Source organism: Eschscholzia californica, unplaced genomic scaffold (assembly GCF_041429995.1).
Source record: "Eschscholzia californica isolate CP2 unplaced genomic scaffold, dmEscCali1.0.p SCAF_3, whole genome shotgun sequence".
NCBI lineage: Eukaryota > Viridiplantae > Streptophyta > Magnoliopsida > Ranunculales > Papaveraceae > Eschscholzia > Eschscholzia californica.
In genome coordinates, this window is record NW_028238420.1 from 3,191,609 (window position 1) to 3,212,676 (window position 21,068).

General features: G+C 35.8%; 1 protein-coding gene across 1 annotated transcript; it reads left to right on the plus strand.

Moving 5' to 3' along the window:
- Nucleotides 1–6,241: 6,241 nt before the first annotated feature.
- Nucleotides 6,242–15,954, plus strand: LOC147547717 (phospholipid-transporting ATPase 3-like). The gene is made up of 27 exons (XM_086671534.1): nucleotides 6,242–6,750; nucleotides 7,762–7,827; nucleotides 7,986–8,047; nucleotides 8,438–8,519; nucleotides 8,705–8,815; nucleotides 8,973–9,050; nucleotides 9,153–9,249; nucleotides 9,725–9,831; nucleotides 10,000–10,065; nucleotides 10,207–10,328; nucleotides 10,475–10,559; nucleotides 10,646–10,723; nucleotides 10,807–10,923; nucleotides 11,011–11,160; nucleotides 11,243–11,347; nucleotides 12,026–12,168; nucleotides 12,414–12,515; nucleotides 12,604–12,667; nucleotides 12,776–12,988; nucleotides 13,092–13,257; nucleotides 13,357–13,436; nucleotides 13,552–13,791; nucleotides 13,926–14,147; nucleotides 14,251–14,418; nucleotides 14,558–14,920; nucleotides 15,013–15,119; nucleotides 15,393–15,954. The coding sequence occupies exons 1-27, from the start codon at nucleotides 6,550–6,552 to the stop codon at nucleotides 15,697–15,699; spliced, it is 3,702 nt and encodes a 1,233-aa protein (XP_086527660.1). The 5' UTR covers nucleotides 6,242–6,549; the 3' UTR covers nucleotides 15,700–15,954.
- The last annotated feature ends 5,114 nt before the right edge of the window (nucleotides 15,955–21,068 follow it).

Here is a 21,068-nt window from a genome sequence, read left to right on the forward strand (position 1 = left end):
AAAAAAAAATTTTTTTCACTCACCTCTCTCTCTCTCTCCAAGTCAGCACTCTCATGAAGGTCGCCGGCCGGAAAATTTTCCGGCCGGCGACCTTCAAACTTAAAAAAAAAAAAAAAAAATTTCACAGACTAGTAATCCCCCTACCAACCCCATCTTTCCCTCGAGTTCTATGTCGTCTAATTGAAAACCCACATTGTTTAGCAAAACTACAATAAAATTCATAAGCAGCATCTTGAGAAACAAATCTCTGTCCAATAGCTGGAACAAGATTTACAGATGTCTGGTGCAATAAAATCGTCTCTTCGGGCATCTCTTCAATGGTTCCAATATTGTTCGGTGACAAATCTGTCTCGTTATCAGATGCTTCTAATACTAAACTTGTTCCTCCAGACATTATAATATAGATTGACAAACAATGGGTTTATAATCCCTACAAGAATGTGCAAGATTAAGAAGTGATTAAGTAAATCAATTAATCAACTCAACATAATCCAACCTATAATCTTATTAACCATTAAAACAAGACTGAATTTTGAAACATCATATGAATTAATCTGAACCTAAATAACTTCATTGATGAGCTAATTTGAAAGAAAATGGCTTACTTAAATGAACTCTTTATTCTACAACCATATGGTCCAAACAGATACGTATTCATATAGAAATCAATATAATATTGATTTGGGTAAGTTCATAATCAATCCAATATGAAATCTAACTTCAATTAAAACCATAAAAATCATTACCTGAAATTCGGCGGCAAGAAAACTGAAGGGGAAATCGATAAAAGGAGCTGACTGATACGGAATGAAATGGAAACCCTAGAAAGGTTGATGCAATCTGTTCGAAGAGATTGAAAAGGGGGATTTAAGAAGATGGTAGTAGATGATACAAATTTGATGACGGGATGGAACTGTGCATTGAGGTTGATGATAGAGAGAGAGAAAGAGGAAACAGGCGGGTAGATTTGGAAGAGAGGAGTAATGCGCATCAATGGAGAATGATAACGATTTCTACGAGGGTTGAAGAACAGACCAGATTCCGGCGAAGGGAAACCCCCTTCGCCGGAATTTTTAGAGAGAGAGAGATGAGTGAAAAAAAAAAAAAAATTTAAGTTTGAAGGTCGCCGGCCGGAAAATTTTCCGGTCGGCGACCTTCATGAGAGTGCTGACTTGGAGAGAGAGATAGGTGAGTTGGAGAGATAGGTGACGTGGAGAGAGATGAGTGGTGGAGAGGGAAGTGAGGTGGAATTTAGGTTTTTGTTTTTAATTTTATTTTGAAAATATATTAATGGGAAGGGTAGTTATGACATTTCCATGAAAATAGGGGGCCATATTTGAATTTACAGAAATTTGGGAGCCATAAAGGAAGCTGGTCACAAAGTAGGGGGCCATATAGGAATTAACTCAAATTGAACGTTATAATAGTAGTTGTGGTAGTTAAGCGCCAAGTATTTTGCTACACTTAAATATTAAGTGAACTAATGTCAATTAACTCGTGTTTTTCAAAATAATGAGCTTAGCTTAGAAAGATACTATTTCGATGATCGGTAGTATGGGTGTAAGAGATGTGTAAGTGTAAGTGAAGTGTATAAGTGAAGTGTATAAGTGTAAGTGAAGTGTAAGTGGATTAGTAGAAGGAGAGGAGAGACGAGGGTGCCTATATCATCTATTGTTAGGTAAGTCTATTCCTATTACTAGTTCAGGAGATGTTCAAATACAATCCAATTCTCATGATTTTTGGCTGAAAAACACTTTGGTAGTACCTGAATTAAGGAAGAACCTATTATCTGTATCTAAATTCACCAGAGACAACCAATGTTTAGTGGAGTTCTTTCCATGGGGTTATGATATTAAAGACTTAGCCACTCAAACAATTTTAACAGCTGGTCCTATGCTTAATGATTTATATCCTATTGAATTTGACACTATTATCTCTCATGAAGAAGCATATGTGTCAAGTGTTAAGGGATCCTTAGTCTTGTGGCACAAAAGACTTGGACATACATCTAAAAGTATTCTTGAAACCCTTCATAAGTCTGCACAAATTACTCTTGATTCTTCTGAATCTTTAGGAGTATGTGAACCATGTCAATTAGGTAAGAGCAAGGCTCAACCTTTTGAACTTTCATCTAGTATTACCCCTACTCCTCTTCATATGATTCATTGTGATATCTGGGGACCTTCTCCTGTTACATCTATCTCAGGAGCAAGGTATTATATTCTGTTTGTTGATGACTATAGTAGATACTTTTGGATTTATCCTATGAAGCTTAGGTCTGATAGTCTCAACTGCTTCAAGCAATTCAAGTTGACATTTGAAAAGCTTCTTTCAGCTTCTATTAAGGTTTTTCAAACAGATGGGGCTCCTGAACTCTCTAAAGGAGAGTTTAAGAAATTTTTAGATGCTAATGGGATTTCTTTAAGATGCTCTTGTCCCTATACTCCTCAGCAAAATGGTAGAGCTGAGAGAAAGAACAGATAAATCACTGAGATGGGTAATACTCTAGCTTTTCAAGCTTCTGTGCCTAAAGAGTATTGGTTTGAATCATTTGATACAGCCTCCTATATTATAAACAGATTACCATCAAAAGTTCTGGATGAAAAATCTCCTTATGAGGTATTGTTTGGTCATGTTTCTGATTTTTCAATGCTCAAAGTGTTTGGATGTGCTTGCTATCCACACTTAGGAGCTATTAGAGAAGACAAATTGAGTCCCAAGTCTGTGAGATGTGTCTTCTTGGGGTACAACTCGATTTATAAAGGTTACAAGTGCCTTGATATGAGTAATGGAAGAATATATTTTTCAAGACATGTGGTCTTTGATGAGAATCTCTTTCCATTTGATAGTGATCAAGATTCTTTATCATGTCCTAATTCTCCATCTCAAGTGGTGCTTCCCATTATCACTACAAATGATTCTCCAAGTGCTCCAGTTGTGCTATCTTCTTCTTCTGCTTCTCAGCCTTCTGTGTCTGTTCAAGTTCAAGAAGATTCACATTCTTCATCTCATATTGGTCCTATTACAGAGAATAGTGATGCTTCTGCTTCCTCATTACCTGCTCCACCTATTCATACTATGACCACAAGATCAAAAATGGGTATTCATAGACCAAAGTATCTGCCAGATTTTGTTTCTCATTTCTCTGTGTGTCATCCATTACCTCAGGCATTTGTTAGTCTCTTAGATATCCCTCCTGATCCCACAACTTATAAACAAGCTTCTAAGAGTCCTGCCTGGTGCCAGGCTATGCAAGAGGAGTATGATGCTTTACAGAAGAATGGTACTTGGAGCTTGGTTCCATCTACCCCATCTATGAACATTTTGGGCTGTAAGTGGGTCTATAAGACCAAATTGAAGTCAGATGGGAGTATAGATAGGTACAAAGCCAGATTAGTGGCTAAGGGGTTTCATCAACTAGATGGCTTGGACTACTCTGAGACTTTTAGTCCAGTAGTTAAGTCTTCTACTATAAGAGTAGTGCTCACAATGGCTATTACAAACAAATGGTTGATTAAGCAGTTGGATGTATCCAATGCTTTTCTCCATGGAGTGCTTGATGAAGATGTGTTCATGATGCAGCCACCTGGTTTTATTGATTCAGAGAATTCCTCTTTGGTTTGTCACCTTCACAAGTCTCTTTATGGCTTAAAACAAGCTCCTCGAGCTTGGTACACAAGATTCTCTGATTTTCTTCAAGAATATGGGTTTATTAGGAGTTCTACAGATCATTCCATGTTTGTATACACCATGGGATTGGATACTATTGTTCTTCTGCTCTATGTTGATGACATTATATTGACAGGTTCTTCTTCATCTGCTATTCAAGTTCTCATTGACACTTTGGGTCTTGAGTTTGCTATGAAAGATTTGGGGTCACTTCATTATTTCTTGGGAATTGAGGTTAATACTCTTCCCAACTCTAATCTCTTGTTAACACAGCAGAAGTATACTTTGGAACTTCTCCAAAAGGCTGACCTTTTGGATTCAAAGCCAATTGCAACTCCTATACCATTTGGTAAAAGATTATCAGCTACTGATGGAATACCATTGTCTGATCCCACTCTCTATAGAAGTCTTGTTGGTGGGTTGCAGTACTTGACAATGACCAGACCTGATATCTCATTTGGTGTCAATTATGTGGCTCAATTCATGCATTCTCCTACTGATATTCACTTGCAGTTGGTTAAAAGGATTTTGAGGTATCTTAAAGGCTCTTTGGGATCTGGTGTTCCAATTTGTGCAGGAGATACTACCTCTCTCAAAGCTTATAGTGATTCTGATTGGGCTGGGTGTGTTGACACTAGGAGGTCTACTTCAGGCTATTGTGTATTCCTTGGCTCTACTCCCATTGCTTGGTCTTCTAAGAAGCAACCAACAGTGGCAAGATCAAGTACAGAAGCAGAGTATAAAGCTTTGGCCTTTGCTTTTTCTGAGCTTCTTTGGATTTCTTATGTTCTTAATGAATTAGGAGTATCTCACCCAGGCACATTTGAACTTTATTGTGACAATATGGGAGCTAAACATCTTGCTATGAATCCTGTGTTTCATGCTCGAACTAAGCATGTGGAGATAGACTATCATTTTGTTAGGGAGTTGGTGGCTTCAAGAGTTCTAAAATTGGAGTTTGTTTCCTCCTCTATGCAGCTTGCTGATGTCTTCACCAAGGGACTTTCTAATCCTTTATTTAGGCCTCTTCTCAGCTCCTTGATGGTGTTTCATTCTACTCCAATCTGATTTCTCACTGCTCATCAGCTTGAGGGGGAGTGTAAGTGTAAGTGAAGTGTATAAGTGAAGTGTAAGTGGATTAGTAGAAGGAGAGGAGAGACGAGGGTGCCTATATCATCTATTGTTAGGTTGTTATAACCGTTTTCTCTTTCTCTCTCTAGCTTCACTCAGACTGTATAAATATGAGCTACTAGCTCTTGAGATAATTACTAATAATAATTCTCTCATTAATCGATCTCTCTCTCTCTCTCTAAGCTTAGTATGAAATCTCACAAGATGTGGTATCGACAGTATCAAGAACATAATTGTCGTTCAATCCCATCAAAGTCAAGGTCATATGATCGATACTTGACCTTTTAGATTATTTTTTTTTTGTTAATAATGACTTTAGTTTATGACTTAGAGGGTTTGAACACATTGTTTGTTTATTCAATTTTTTATTGATGGACTAATGTCATATTCAAATCATGATTTAGTCTTCAACCGAAAAAGGCAAGCAAGTTACACATGCAACTGCCCCGTCAATAAAATTTTATTTTCCTGCCGTCAAATATGTTAGTTTGAATAACATTGAACATTCTAAATAAGTAGGATCTTTTTTTGGATGAAATAAATTAGTAGGATTATATGTTTGAAAACAGAAACTTGACATTGCAAAGTAAAAGAGCAACCTTTTTTTTGTTGAAGAGTAAAAGAGCAACCTATCCCATGAATTGCAACAAAAAAGCTATGGCATGAATTAGTCTCACAAAATAAGTATAATTAACAAATTATATCTTTAATAAGTTTAAGTAATTTGTGGTAGGTGTCATCTTTCCATTACCCCGTCTACTTTACTTTTTTCTTGTTGAAAGCCCCCGTCTACTTTACTTCGTTTGAAACAAATTTTTTTGAATTGAATGTTTCTAAAATCGACTTAGATCAATAATCGAGTGAGCATAGTTTGAAATAAGAGTAAGGTTTATCTAGTAATTAAGACATCATATTTTGGTCATATCCACTCACTACCAATTAATTTTGAATTTGACCATCACAAACTTAATCCGAGAAAAAAAAACACATATTCAACTAAAAAAACACCACATGCGAAGAGGTGCTTGTGAAGTCCAACATGGGGGAAGAGTAATGAAATTACTCTCTAGGTGCGAATAACCATTGGCTGGAGCGGTAAGAAGTTTAGTCTTCCACCTCAGAAGTCAAGTGTTCGAGACACGTTGACAGTTAAAAAATAAATAAAAAATTACTGTCTAGGTCCTATCAACTCATTATCAATTAGTTTTGGGTTGGATTACGACAAACTTAACAGATTCATACGTGTTAGATACCACATTTCAGACTTGTTAGTTCTCACGATTCGTGCAAATCAGACGATTCAGATTTTACAGTTCAGACAAACAAGATTTTACGATTCAGACCAAAACAATCATTCTCGAAATCGACCCAACTCAATGAAGACATTAAGTCAGACTTCAGATCTGACTCAAGATAGCTGTGTGGTGTCAGTTGTTGACTTGAGAAAAACAAATCCAACGCGGAGCTCTTCTTGACCTGTTTAGAACGAATTAAGAACCATCCGCCCGCCCCTTCATTATCTCCGAGACTCTGACTGTGGTGGTGACTCTCTTACCCCCCTAGTTTTTCTGCTTCCCCAAATCTAGAGAGAGAGAGAGAAACTCCTAATTTAGCAATTTTAGAGAGAGAAACTGAAATCAGTCAACAATCCCAACACCGAATCCACCAATATTTGAACTATTTTCCTCTCTCTCTCTATTGATTTGTTGATTGATCTATCTGATCTAGTGATTGTTGGGGGGTTTTAAAATGAGTGGATGGGAGAGGATAACCAGGTCAGGATTTGGTGGTGGTGGTGGCCGAAGGAATTCAAGAGGAGGAGGTATGGAAGAAGATGAACAACAACCCTCTTCTCGTACTATTCGTCTTGGTAGAGTTCAACCTCAACAACCTGGTTTCCGTACTATTTTTTGTAATGATCGTGAAGCTAATCTTCCTGTTAAGTTCAAGGTTAGACAGATCTACTCTCTTTCTCTCTCTACATTTTACTGATTTGGTTTATAGAGAGAGATATGAACATGTCAAAGTTTAAGTTTTTAATTTTGGTCAAAGAAGGAGTAATAGTTTTTAATTTAAACCCTTAAATTCAGTTTCTTTTTAGAACCAACCAGCTTGGGGTGTCTCAAATAGTAGTGGGTTTCTACTATGCTCATTTCTACTGTTAAGTTGTTCTTTAGATGGAATTAATACTACTAGTTAGAACTTACAAACTTTCCCGTGGTGCTATGGAAAAAACTGCATTTTTGTTAAATGTGTGGTCGTCCAACTCAAAACTAATTGACAATGAGTGGAGGGGACCTATACATTATATATTTATATTCTTAGTTACTAGATGACCCTTCTCCCATGTGGGACTATTCTCACAGTTGATTTAGTTTCTAAAAGTTCCTTACTAACTTCGTATGAACTTGGGGTAGATTACTTTATGATTTCGAAGCATAGAATAGCACATAAACAAAGTTAGGATTTTTCGGCTAAACTTACTTGTTTTACCAATAGATTTGTTTTGAATGTAAATTTAAAGTTAATGATACTTAAAGTTGTCAGATAGACCATATATCCTTAGTCGCTAGTAGATTCCATAATGCACCCAATACAACAAATCTACGATACTTTCTACTTCTTGAAAAGAAAGTCTAGATTCTTACTTGATTGTGTGCATGTATGCACGGCATTTTACTTTTATGATGTGCAAGTGCCACTCACGTGTCCCAAGTTTTCGATGTTTTGCTAGTAATACGTGTCGACATGGAAAAATTTGCAAAATCCTCTTTCCATAGGTTACTTGACAAAATGTAAATTGAGACGGTTAGGTGGAATACAAGATGGATAATGAGGTTAAGGAATAAGATGTTAAATTTAATATTCTGCTAGTTTCAGATGGTTATTCCACAAAAGATAGATGTTATCTTTATGGAGGCTTAACAGATCTGTTGATCACTCTCTTGTCATCTTTTCCAGGGAAATTCCATATCAACTACAAAGTACAACATTCTAACCTTTTTGCCAAAAGGATTGTTTGAACAGGTAACTGGAGTTATTAACATAGGCTATAGGAAGGTTGTGGTACAAGCACATTCCTGTCTTTGTCATTTTGTTCTTTTCAAATTTTTGCAGTTGCACTCGGGATATTTTTTTGTTGCAATTACTGATTTCTCCTATAACATTTGTGTTTGCACTTACAGTTTAGGCGGGTAGCTAATCTATACTTTCTTATGATCTCGATCTTATCAACAACACCAATCAGGTAACCAAGTCATGTCAAATCAATGTGTTTTAAATACCTTTTAGTTTCAGATGCACCATTATCTACTGAAGTAATATTAAGCGAAGCAATCGTATCAGGAGGTAATGACTTGTACTGAGTTGATTGCTGATTGGTACGTGTTATATACTTCATCTAGACGTCGTATTATTAGGTGTCAGTTTTTATCACTCGTTAAATAGTTTTTCTATTCCCTTTTTTTTGTTTTTATGTTCTCATTGTCCAACAGCTGTATTACCAGTATGGTCAGTTATTTATTAAGTTTCTATATACAAAGATTTGCGTACTTCAGAATAATGAGATTGGGATGCTTGTAGGATCAGGTCTTTGTATTCGACTACACCAGTTCTAAAATTTGTTGTCTTCATACAGCCCTGTGCATCCCATAACAAATGTCGTCCCTCTCAGTCTCGTGCTATTTGCCTCTCTTGTTAAGGAGGCATTTGAGGATTGGGTAAGTACAATCACCTATGTGGCTTTAGTATTCATTAGTGATTCCTTTCTTGCGCGCATTTTTATTGCTAAAATGATTGCTACTTTTTGTCACCACAATCATCTGTTATCATTGCTGTGGATATTAGTGTGCATTTTGCTGAATAACTGCTCAATTGTTAATTTTCATCTTCTTCCGAAGAACAGAAGCGCTTGCAAAACGACAGGGTGATAAATAGCTCGGGTGTAGATGTTTTGCTAGAAGAGAAGTGGGAAACTATTCCTTGGAGGAAACTGCAGGTTGGGGACGTTGTTAGAGTAAGTTCTTCTTTTTCTTTCAAAGATTTCATTTTCAGCTACATCTTTTTGGATACTGATCATGCTTGTCTGTTAACCCAATCTGAATTGCCGGTACAAATTAATGATCCAAAATAAAACCACTCTCAGTTTGAAGTTTAATATTTTGTGGTTGCAGGTTAAGCAGGACGGTTTCTTCCCCGCAGATCTACTTTTTCTTGCAAGTTCAAACCCTGATGGTGTCTGTTATATTGAGGTTTCATTTCATGTTCTCTTAGTTAGCATTAGCTTGATTAGTCATTATAATGAGGTATCTGGTTGACACGTAACTGATTTAGGTTCATGTTTTGGGTCACAGACGGCAAATCTAGACGGTGAGACAAATTTGAAGATCAGAAAAGCATTGGAAAGGACTTGGGATTATGTGAGCCCTGATAAAGCCTCTGAATTTAAAGGTTTAACACTTATTTTCCATTATCTGATAAATTATGTTTGTTCTGCTATAAATTGGATCATATAACTATTTTGGTTAACATATAAATCGACTGCAGCTTGTAACCCATGTGGCTCCCCAGACAACCCTTTATCAATATACTAGTTCATAACTTCATATTGTTCAAAAACAAGAAGAAAAATAACTATTTGTGTTAGAGGCACGTGAATCATCTTGTTATTTTTCATAGCAACATTTCCCCTTGATATTACTTCTTGATTTGGTTTCCATAAAAAACTTGTGATTTCCATTACCCGTCATGGCAATCAAAGCTATGTTGCATGTCTTGTTTCGTCTTCCTCTTCATTATTCTAGTTGTAAGTTCCATCAAAGTTAATGTCAAACTAGTGGTTAATTATTCTTCCGATGTTAGTTACTCGATCTGTTATTCTGGTCTTTTGCTACTTTTCTTATGAAGACTCTTCTTGCCATTTCAGGGGAAATACAATGTGAACAACCTAACAACTCATTGTACACTTTCACTGGCAATCTATTATTCCAGCAGCAGACACTGCCTCTTTCCCCTAATCAAATTCTATTGCGGGTATGATTTGTGACCTCTCCCTCTCATTCACTGTTTTCTACTGCACTTCAACTCCTGCATTAGTTTTTCCTCAGATTTATATTTTTGTTTTATGATATCGTTCATCTAGAAGTATCAATTTGTATAAGTTCATGTCTATGTGTCATCACCGTCATGCTTATTTTTCAGGGATGCAGTCTCCGAAATACAGAATACATAGTTGGGACTGTTTTATTTACTGGGCATGAGACAAAGGTTTATTAATTTGTATTTCCCCTTTTTTATGCTTACTTGATTGTGCTGTTTAGACACTTCTGTACACATGACGCAGTCAGTGGATTTCTGCTTGCCCCTTTTATTAACACAGAACTTTTACTTGGTTGTTGAGGAAACTAGGTTATGATGAATGCCATGAATGTCCCCTCGAAAAGAAGTACTCTGGAGAGGAAACTCGATAAGCTTATTCTGACTCTTTTTGGTGGACTCTTCCTTATGTGTCTCATTGGAGCAATTGGCAGGTCAGTCATCATTACGTTTTTTCTAGTAGTTGTTTTGTATTAATCTTCTTATGTTGATATCGTACTCGCTTTTATTTTATATATGAGATTGTATTCTATCAATAAGACCGAGAATAACTATCTTTTGCGTGACTAAATATATGCAGTGGTGTGTTCATAAACCGCAAGTACTACTACTTAGGTCTTGATGAAGGCGTCGAAGATCAGTTCAACCCAAGAAACAGATTTGTGGTACTTTCCTTAATATATTCTCTGAAGTACATTTACCTCTGCATCTTGCCACAGCTTTATTCTGACATTTTCTTCTCTATGTTCAGGTTGCGATCCTTACTATGTTTACTCTTATAACATTGTACTCAACAATTATTCCTATTTCTCTATATGTTTCTATTGAGGTGGGCATTGTAGTTACTCATTAAATCTTCGTTAAAAGTTTGCATATGATTTTTCCTGAATGTAATATTCTTGCATGTCTCAGATGGTCAAATTCATTCAGTGTACTCAGTTTATCAACAAAGATTTACATATGTATCATAGGGAGACGAATACACCTGCATTAGCAAGGACATCTAATCTAAATGAGGAGCTTGGACAGGTACATTATCTCAAAGCTTCCACTTGCCTTTATGCTTTTATAATCTTTAGCCATTATTTGATACAAAATACTGGTCTGCACGGACAGGTGGAATATATCTTTTCGGACAAAACAGGAACATTGACTAGAAATCTAATGGAGTTCTTCAAGTGCTCAATTGGAGGAGAAGTGTATGGCACTGGTATTACTGAAATAGAAAAGGGAGGAGCTCAACGAAATGGTGTAAATGCAGATGAGGTAAATTTGCATATTGATTGACGAAGGACTCACAAAATGTTTCTATATATTTTCATTTTCAACTGTATCTTGTTTCTCATAGGTACCAAAGTCTGCTACAGCTGTCCATGAGAAGGGTTTCAATTTTGATGATGCAAGAATTATGCGTGGTGCATGGAAGAACGAGCCCAACCCTGAATCTTGCAAGGTGTTAGTCTATTTAACGGGATCAAATTGCTCCATTGTTTTTTGAATTTTTTGTTAATAAAATAGTTCTAGGATGGCGTTTTTGAGAAATAATTATAAGAAATATGTAAACGCACACATGAGCATGGATGACCTTTAACAATTTTATTATCTTTCTCTATTACAGTTCACTTCGCTAGAGTTGGAATAGGTATATATCATTATTCTTTTAGAAGTTTCTTGATTTTAGATCTGCATATAAGGCTTATGGCTTAAAATTGTCTCCATGCCTCTTTTTATTAAGGTTCTCTTAATTGTGTAGATTTCTTTAGAAAGCAGAATCAGCCTTATGGACTAAGTACCAGTTTTGGGAAAAAGAAAGATGACTCTGTGCTATTACAAAAGGTCATAGAATGTTTGAACTTGCAACCATGAAATGGAGATAATTGGATTAGTTGTTTTGGTTACTTGGTTCATATTAAACTATTAATGTATGAATCTGTCCCATAACAAAATTATCGAAGCATCAAGTTATTAGCTAAAAGGTGGAAAGTGGATTCTGATTGACTATTCGTTTCTTGAATATAACTAATTCTGATAGATCCTTTCTGAAAAAAAGAATGACGGTAGATGTTTAATTTTGTTCGTTGTTTAGTCTCATAGATTTAAAGGCTCAATGAAAGTTTCTTTTCTCGAGTAGGAATTCTTCAGATGTCTTGCAATATGTCATACTGTGCTTCCTGAAGGCGATGAGTCTCCAGAAAAGATTACATATCAGGCTGCATCTCCGGACGAGGCTGCTCTTGTTACTGCTGCGAAGAACTTTGGCTTCTTCTTTTACAGGTTTTAGACTATCCTTGTGTTACTTTTGCGTTTTAGGGTGGCTGGCTTGATTGGTTAGATATGACTGGTACCCTTCTTAGTCGGTTATTTTATTATGCATATATATAATACTTTTAAATAAATCTAGTGATGTTATTTAAACAGGTTTTCTGCCTGCCACATAAACTTATAGACTTAATTCTGTAATTATATTTGAAGAAGCTTCTTCCTTTCCATACTTAGAGTGCCGTGATCTTTTATTGCAGACGTACTCCAACTATGATCAAGGTTCGTGAATCACATGTGGAGAAGATAGGTAAAATCCAAGATGCGTCTTATGAGATTCTAAATGTCCTAGAGTTCAACAGGTAGGAATTTGTCATCTTCATGGATCCTTCTCAATCTTGATGTTGTATGTTGATATTACGGTTGATTACTATATTTTTCATGTAATAGTACAAGGAAACGTCAATCTGTCATATGTCGTTACCAGAATGGCAGACTTGTTTTATACTGCAAGGTAATTCTTCTGTGAGGTTTTCTATATTTATGGTTCGTTAGTTGGTTGTGAGTTTTATGACAATGAATTGCATATATTGAGAATTGAAAGACCTTGTGTATTTCACAGGGAGCTGATACCGTGATTTATGAAAGATTGTCCGATGGAAATAACAACTTAAAGAACATAACAAGGGAACACTTGGAACAATTTGGATCTGCTGGTTTACGTACGCTTTGTTTGGCCTATAAGGATTTAAGCACTGATTTATATGAGAGATGGAACGAAAAGTTTCTCCTAGCGAAGTCTTCCTTGAGAGACCGTGAGAAGAAATTAGATGAGGTAATCCTCTTGGACAGAATTTCTTGTCTGGCCTCTAACTTTGACAGTTAAATCTTCTCAATTCATAACTTCTGTTTGGAATTAAACGTAATATTTTTTCCAGGTTGCAGATCTTATAGAGAAGGATCTTATTCTCATTGGATGCACTGCTATAGAAGACAAGCTTCAAGAAGGAGTACCTTCATGTATAATGACTCTTCAAAGAGCTGGCATCAAGATTTGGGTGCTGACTGGGGACAAGATGGAAACAGCAATAAATATAGCTTATGGTGAGTCAGTATCAGTATATTCTTCTTATATGTTCTTTGTCTGGTTTATCTTTATGACTAGGAATTTTAATGGTTAAATTCATCTTCCCTGTGCTGCAGCTTGTAGCTTGATCAACAATGACATGAAGCAGTTCGTGATCAATTCAGACACTGATGCAGTTAGAGAAGTTGAAGATAGAGTAAGTTGATCTTCTTGACGATACTGCTCTGTTAAACAGATGCAAGAGGAAAATCTTTTCGTTTGGCTAATCATCTTGTTGATTAAATTAACCCCTTTGATAATTTATGAATTAGGGTGATCAAGTGGAAACAGAACGCTTTATCAGAGAGATGGTGAAACAAGAGCTGAAGAGATGTCTTGAGGAAGCACAGCGTCATCTGAATTTTGTATCTGGGACAAAATTGGCACTCATAATTGATGGAAAGTGTTTGATGTATGCACTTGACCCAGCTTTGCGAGCAACTCTTCTCAACCTGAGCTTAAATTGCACTTCAGTAGTTTGCTGTCGAGTTTCTCCTCTACAAAAAGCACAAGTAATGATATGACCTTGACGAAAAAATCACACCCATATCTTATTGCCATATTAGGTTGAAAAATGCAGGGTACATAAACTTTTTGATATTTGTATGTTAAATCTGAAAAGAAGGTTCCGCCTTCTGTTTTGTAGGTGACAAGTCTTGTAAAGAATGGTGCACGTAAGATAACACTTAGCATTGGCGATGGTGCAAATGATGTGAGCATGATTCAAGCTGCTCATGTAGGCGTAGGCATAAGTGGACTGGAAGGAATGCAAGCAGTCATGGCTAGTGATTTTGCGATTGCTCAGTTTCGATTTCTAACGGATCTACTTCTTGTACATGGACGATGGTCTTATATGAGAATATGCAAGGTTTCTTACTTCCTCTTTTAACTCCTTCCCAGTAACTACAAACACTTGTCCATCTGCTTAATTCCAATACAGCACCAGTTTCTCACTCACCGTTCTCTTGCAGGTTGTAACGTACTTCTTTTACAAAAACCTTACTTTCACTTTAACTCAGTTCTGGTTCACGTTCCAAACTGGGTTTTCTGGTCAAAGATTTTATGATGATTGGTTCCAGTCCTTGTATAATGTTATATTCACTGCATTGCCCATTATCATTCTTGGACTATTTGACAAGGTACTGAAACAACTCTCCCTCTGATCCACAAGACTACAAGTACTTTGTGAAATGGGTTCTGCTTAGTTTAAATTACATTTGCCTTCTCTTTGGAGTCAACTTAATTGCTATTGATTGATTTTTGTTCGCTTCTTGCCAGGATGTTAGCGCATCTCTCTCCAAAAAGTATCCTGAGCTATATAAAGAGGGAATTAGAAATACCTACTTCAAATGGGGAGTTGTTGGCGTTTGGGCTTTCTTTTCATTCTATCAGTCATTAATCTTTTACTATTTCGTAACTGTTTCTAGTCAAAACACTCATGGCTCGTTGGGCAAGATTTTCGGGCTGTGGGATGTTAGCACGATGGCCTTCACTTGTATTGTTGTCACTGTCAATCTTCGCCTTCTTCTGGCCTGTAATTCAATTACAAAGTGGCATCACATCAGTATTTGGGGAAGCATTTTAGCTTGGTTTGGATTTATCTTTATATATTCTGGATTTATGACTACATTCGATAGACAAGTAAGTCCTCTTCGCTCGATCTATATTTTTTTTTTGTTTGGAACAACTTTTTGTGGTAACTCACCTTGTCCTTTGTTATGTTTTCATCGCAGGAAAACATATACTTCGTCATATACATACTAATGAGTACCGTATACTTCTATCTCACCCTTCTTCTGGTTCCAATTTTTGCTCTTCTAGGCGACTTCGTCTACCACGGGTAAGATATAACTTAATTGAACTTCTGCATGAATAGACAAACTTTTTCTAGAAAATAAGAATGGACAAACTAATAAGAACTCGAATATATTCACAGGAAACCCCAAAAAATAAAAACCCGAAAATATATACATGTTACAAAGTTATCATTAAACCTTCGATTAAAATGATATTTCAGTTCCTAGCTTGATTATATGAATAACGACTTCATGCGCGATTATGTTTATTTTATGCACACAAATACTCGGTGGCTGAATTATTTTGATATCATCAGGCTTCAAAGATGGTTTTTCCCCTACAACTACCAGATTATTCAAGAAATCCACAAAGATGAACCTGACGACAACAGCAAGGCAATGTTGTTGGAAATTCGTAACCCATTGACACCAGACGAGGCGAGGAGCTATGCGATATCTCAGTTGCCACGGGAGAAATCTAGGCATACAGGTTTTGCTTTCGACTCACCAGGGTATGAATCATTTTTCGCTTCACAACAAGGTGTCTATGCCCCACAAAAGGCATGGGATGTGGTTATGCGAGCTAGTATGAGATCACAAGCTAAAATACCTAGAAAAAATTAAACCTAAATTATTAGTTAGATTAGAATGTACATTTTCGGCATGTAATACAATACATTATGTAAATTAAATGTGAAAAAGAAAGAAAAGCTCTACACGATTTTTTTTTCGTTTTCCGTGGATTGAGTTTTTGGAGCCTTTTCACGGGAATTCCAGTGGAATTTTAGCTTTTTACTAGTGCGTTTTTGCGAGCTCATTGTAATCTTAGTAGACTCAGACATGAGAATATTGTTTTATTTAGATGATTATGGTTGGAAATTTGGTGTTAGTTTCTGCATTGTTTCTAGAAATCACGAAAGAGGGCCTTTTTTTCGTTACTTCTTTTCTGAAGATGACAGTTTTGGTGAGAGTAGAAAAGGCAATTCTATAAACCATTGATTCCGTGTGCAAAAAATAAAAACCCGAAAATATATACATGTTACAAAGTTATCATTAAACCTTCGATTAAAATGATATTTCAGTTCCTAGCTTGATTATATGAATAAGGACTTCATGCGCGATTATGTTTATTTTATGCACACAAAGAACGGAAGATTCTAGAAGATGTTCTCCCGACGGATTCAATCTATGTGAGAGCTTACGAGACAAGGATCGATCTCCTTAGAGCCGTCATTATTGGTTCATCAGGTACTCCTTATCAAGACGGCCTTTTCTTTTTCGATATTCATTTTCCACCGGAATACCCTAATCTCCCACCAAAATTTTGCTACCACTCATTTGGTTTTAGATTGAATCCAAATCTTAACCCAAATGGGGGTGGGGTTTGTATTAGTCTTTTAAATACTTTTGAAGGACTAAAACATGAGCGGTGGATACCATCTCAATCGACTTTACTCCAAGTTCTTTTGTCTATTCAAACTTTAGTTCTAAATGAAAATCCTTATTTTAACGATCCCCATCATATGAAAATCAATGCCGAAAACAAGGACCAACTTAACATGGAATCTTTAAAGTATAACGAGGAGGCGTTACTCTTAACTTGCAAAACAATGTTGAGTGTTTTATCTAGACCACCAAATCATTTCCGAGAATTTGTTTCAAACCATTTTCGGTGTCGTGCTGAAACTATTTTAGATACTTATAAAACTCATAAAAAAAAGTGGTTTAGTGGTACCAAAAGCACATATGAAGATATCACTATTATATATTTAAGGCTTCATCTAGCCTTTATAAAGAATGGATGGGAAGATTCAAACTTTTTAACAGGTGACGATATCCTTGATGGCAGGATTAGAAGAGATCTTGTGATTGCTGTGGTTTTTTGTTTTTCGTTTTTTTTGTACCTACCGCACATTCTAGAATCTCTTGGTGTAAACCAATTTGTAGGTTTTTTGGTTTCACTCTTTATTTGTCTTTTACTTTTTAATTATTATCATAGCTATTATTATTCTTCTATTTGAGAGTATCCTATTTAATATGTAGTTAATTGGGAGGAAACATTAATGAAATAAAGGTTTGATTTTAGTTCTAAATTTTGCTTTAGCTCAAAAGACATACTTAGATGGTCTTTGTGTGTTTTTTTTTTTTCTTCTTTTCGTGGTGTCTGCTTCAAATTGAACCAAAATCAATTGAAATAAGTCAGGGGTTACGATGTTGCAACCCTAGCACTTAAAAGAATTTTTGTTGTCTACACGTTCCTAGTTAGCTCGCGAAAGAACTCGGCCATCTAATTGACTTAACCAGCAATGTTGATTGAGAAAATTTCTAGAATTATGACCTTAACCTTGAGGCGATGACAAAAAATAACTCAAGCCATGGGGTGGGTTTATAACCCAAGACCATTTGGTAGCCGTGGGTGAATTTATAACCCAAGCCTGTTTAGTTGCTATAAATATTTAGACTTGAATATTACAAAATGTTTGTTGTTTTTTTTAGATATTATTTTGACTTTAGGAATAATCAGGCTCAAACCGATGACTTCCACCATGTCAAGGTGACAGACACTCTACCGCTGAATTATATCTCTTCCCTAACCCCATCGAGAAACAAAACTGACCAATAGGGATAAGCACGAAAATGAAAGTATCTATAAATACATATACACCCAATACATCGAAACTCATCGCGAACCTCCGAGTGGCAAAACCAAAACCCCGTTGCCTTAGGCTTTTAAGTCAGAAGGTTTCCTCTCATCCAACTCAAGTAGTTACACCAAATAAAGATAAAGAAAGGGGTTCGCGCAAATTTTGTTCTAGAAAACCCCCAAAGATCTACTCCTTACTCGGACCCCACTTGTACGAAGAAATCCCTTTTCACTTCTGGTTCCGACGAACGAATAATCATTTAGTCCTCCTCTTTCTGGACAACAACAGTTACAAAAGTGACCCCATAGGCTTTCGCGTCTCTCTAAAATTGCAGTCATGGTAAATCTTGGCCATCCTAGAGTTGTATGCAATGCGCATAAAATGCATGTACGGTCACAAATAAACTGCCCAAGACCTATTATTGTCGATGTCGATTCACAACAGTCGTGATGTTTGGGGCATAAAGAAAAATCTCGGGTTATAAAGACTTTGGTCATTAGGAGGCATATTCATTTTGAGTCCGAATGTTGGTTATTTTAATTTTTACCCTCTAAATCTTCATCTTCTTTTTTCTTCCTTTTTGTCTCTTCTGCTCATCTTTCTCTCTCGTCTTGATTCTCTCCTCTCACTGTTGCTCATGATAAACTTCAACAAATAAAAGGTTTTTAGCAAGTGGTTCTTCAACAAATAAAGGGTTTTTAGCGATTAGTTCTTCAACAAATAAAGGGTCTTTGGCAATTAGTTTTTTGAATCCTAATTTTGCCGATTAGACTTCTCCCAAGTTAGTAAAAAGACGGAATTGGAAAAGAACACATTCTTTTTCTGTGGATTTGAGTTCAATTAACCTATCGACTATTGAGATTGCTACTATTTTCCGTGGTTCGATTTTAACTTCCATAACTGTATTAAGGGCTTTGACATCGTTATTTTTTAGCTCAAAAATTGACCTAATTAAACATTGCCCTCTAATCTTAATCCCCTCTCTCTCTCCTCTTCATTACTACTATATTAGAACTTCAAGATTGAAACACCCATCTCTCATTTCTTGGTAACATTCTTTTCCTAACTTGTTTTAATACTAGTTTGCATAGTTTCAGCTTCAGATCTTCAGTTTTAAGTCTGGTGATTGATTATCATGGGTATTTTGGTTTCTGGATTTTGGTTGGGTTTGAATGAATGGTAATTATGTATAACAACTTTAGTAGATTGTTGACATTGATTGAGTGAAAAGAAATTAAATTTTGAATTAGGTATGAAGTAATTTTTACTGTTTGATGAATAGAAAATCAACATAAAAGAAAATTTGGGATTGTGGGTAGGATGAAATTGTGTTTGATTTGTACTTTTGGTTTTACAATGGAGTTGAGTGGAGTAGTTTCCAGGGTTACATGGTAAAGATTCAACTGAAAAATGAATGCTACAACGTTAACTGGGATTTTGATTTGAGAAGAAGTGGTTTATGTGATTTATATTGGAAGTTAGTGAAAAAGGATAGGAATATGGGGTTCTCTTTGTTCTAATCAAATGTTGATGTTTTTGACCTAATTGGTTAATTGTTATTGAGAGAGAGAATGGAAGAGACAAGAGATGAAGATTAGAGGCAATGTTTGGGTTAAAAAATAATATGCCCCAAAAATGTAGAAAAAAACACGGAATTCCTAAAGAATTTATTCTACGGAGATTTTTCTTTACGCCCCAAAGCTCCGCCCTTTTTTTTTATGCTCCAAAACCACGACCAAACAAAATAAGGAATCACTTTGATTGCTTAATGCTGCCCTAAAGATACTTTCAAGGGTTTTGACCTCTAATTTGTAACAAAAATTTTGGTCCCCATATTTGTCCATTGTTCTAGTTTGGCCTCTATAACCATCGTTAATAAAAAAAATAGTGAATAATTTCTTTCCTGTATTGCCCTTTTCTTTTTCCATCTCTGGTCCTTCTCGGTCAAATGGATGGAAAGTGTGACCGGAATAAGTTGTTGGCAACGTGATAGGCCTAAAATAAGTCTATTCCCGCAAGTATACGGGGTCAAGTTATAGTATAATTTGTAAATCTGGAAATCGTCCCAAAGAATAGGTAGGTAACTTCGGATATTGAATGCGGGTTTAACCCAATAATCAAGATGTCAATAACTACTTAGACTGAAACACACACTCATACACACCCCACTTCATAAATTTGACGATTGATTTGCAACAAATAAGAAAATAAATAAAACTAACTAAACTATCTAAGTGAGAGGTAAGAGGATATCTAAGGTTATAAAATTCCCGCATAATTTCACTTTATAAAACAAGCACTTAATTACTTAAATCTCTTTTGTATATACTCGGGATCCAATATAATGAACTATTTGGATTCCGGATGATGTTCTAGATAAAACAATTTTATAATTACTAATTCTAATTGTCTTCCTTATAGAGATTCGGATCGCTTAACTATTATTCATCATCTAAAAAGCATACTCCATCTAACAACTTAACGAAAGTATGAAATATCTAATTATGAGGCATGAGTAATGGAAAGCAAAATCCAATCCATTTAGATAAACAATCAATAGACATTAAAGCACATCAAGGGATTTAATTAATCAAGAACAAGTATTACAAAGATCCAAAATGGGTTCATCTACAACCTTAGATGGCTAAGTTAACTATACATGAAATCTAGAGTAAGATTCATTGACATTGTAAAATAAATGAAAATACTAAGAAATTAATGGAAAGAAATCACCAAGAATGTTCAAAATCCATATTCCCATGTATCTTCATTTTATTCAAGATTTGCTCCATTTGTGCTCAAGAATTTTACTCCAAGAATCCAAGAAATCCAAGTAATAGCTATTTTATTGCCACCCAAATAAGAAAAAGAAAGAGAAGGAAGAAATTGGATGTAGAAAGAAGTTGGAAAGAAGAGATGAAAGGGGATAAAGATGATAGAAGAATATGGAAGGAAGAAGGAGAAGACAATTAATGGAAGAAAGAATAGTGGTAGAGAAGAAGTAGTAGTAGTATTAGAGAAAGATGGAAAAGAATGGAAAATATGGATTTAGTAGTAGAGAAGAGAAAAAGAAATAGATAAGAGGGGATAGGTTGAAGAAAGAAATAGGTAAGCGGAGATTGAGAGGATGATTTTAGGGTTAGAGAAAGAAAAGTAGAGAAAGAGAAGGTATGAGAATAGAGAAGAGGGTTTTCAAGTCTCGTAGAAGAAAGACAATTAATAGTGTATTTATAAGAGTGCCTAGGGTTTATGGTAGAAAAGGGGTAAAATGGGAAAGATGGTTGAGGTGAAATTAGGGTTTTGTGCTTATTTCTTCGAATTTTTGGGCTTATAGTCCAAAAAACGGGT

Bases quoted from the DNA above. Each gene is read 5' to 3' on its own strand.
- LOC147547717 (XM_086671534.1), top strand. From the start codon at position 6,550: ATGAGTGGATGGGAGAGGATAACCAGGTCAGGATTTGGTGGTGGTGGT. The intron at 9,051-9,152 runs GTTTCATTTCAT...TTTGGGTCACAG, and splicing joins ATGGTGTCTGTTATATTGAG to ACGGCAAATCTAGACGGTGA. The intron at 9,832-9,999 runs GTATGATTTGTG...CTTATTTTTCAG, and splicing joins CTAATCAAATTCTATTGCGG to GGATGCAGTCTCCGAAATAC.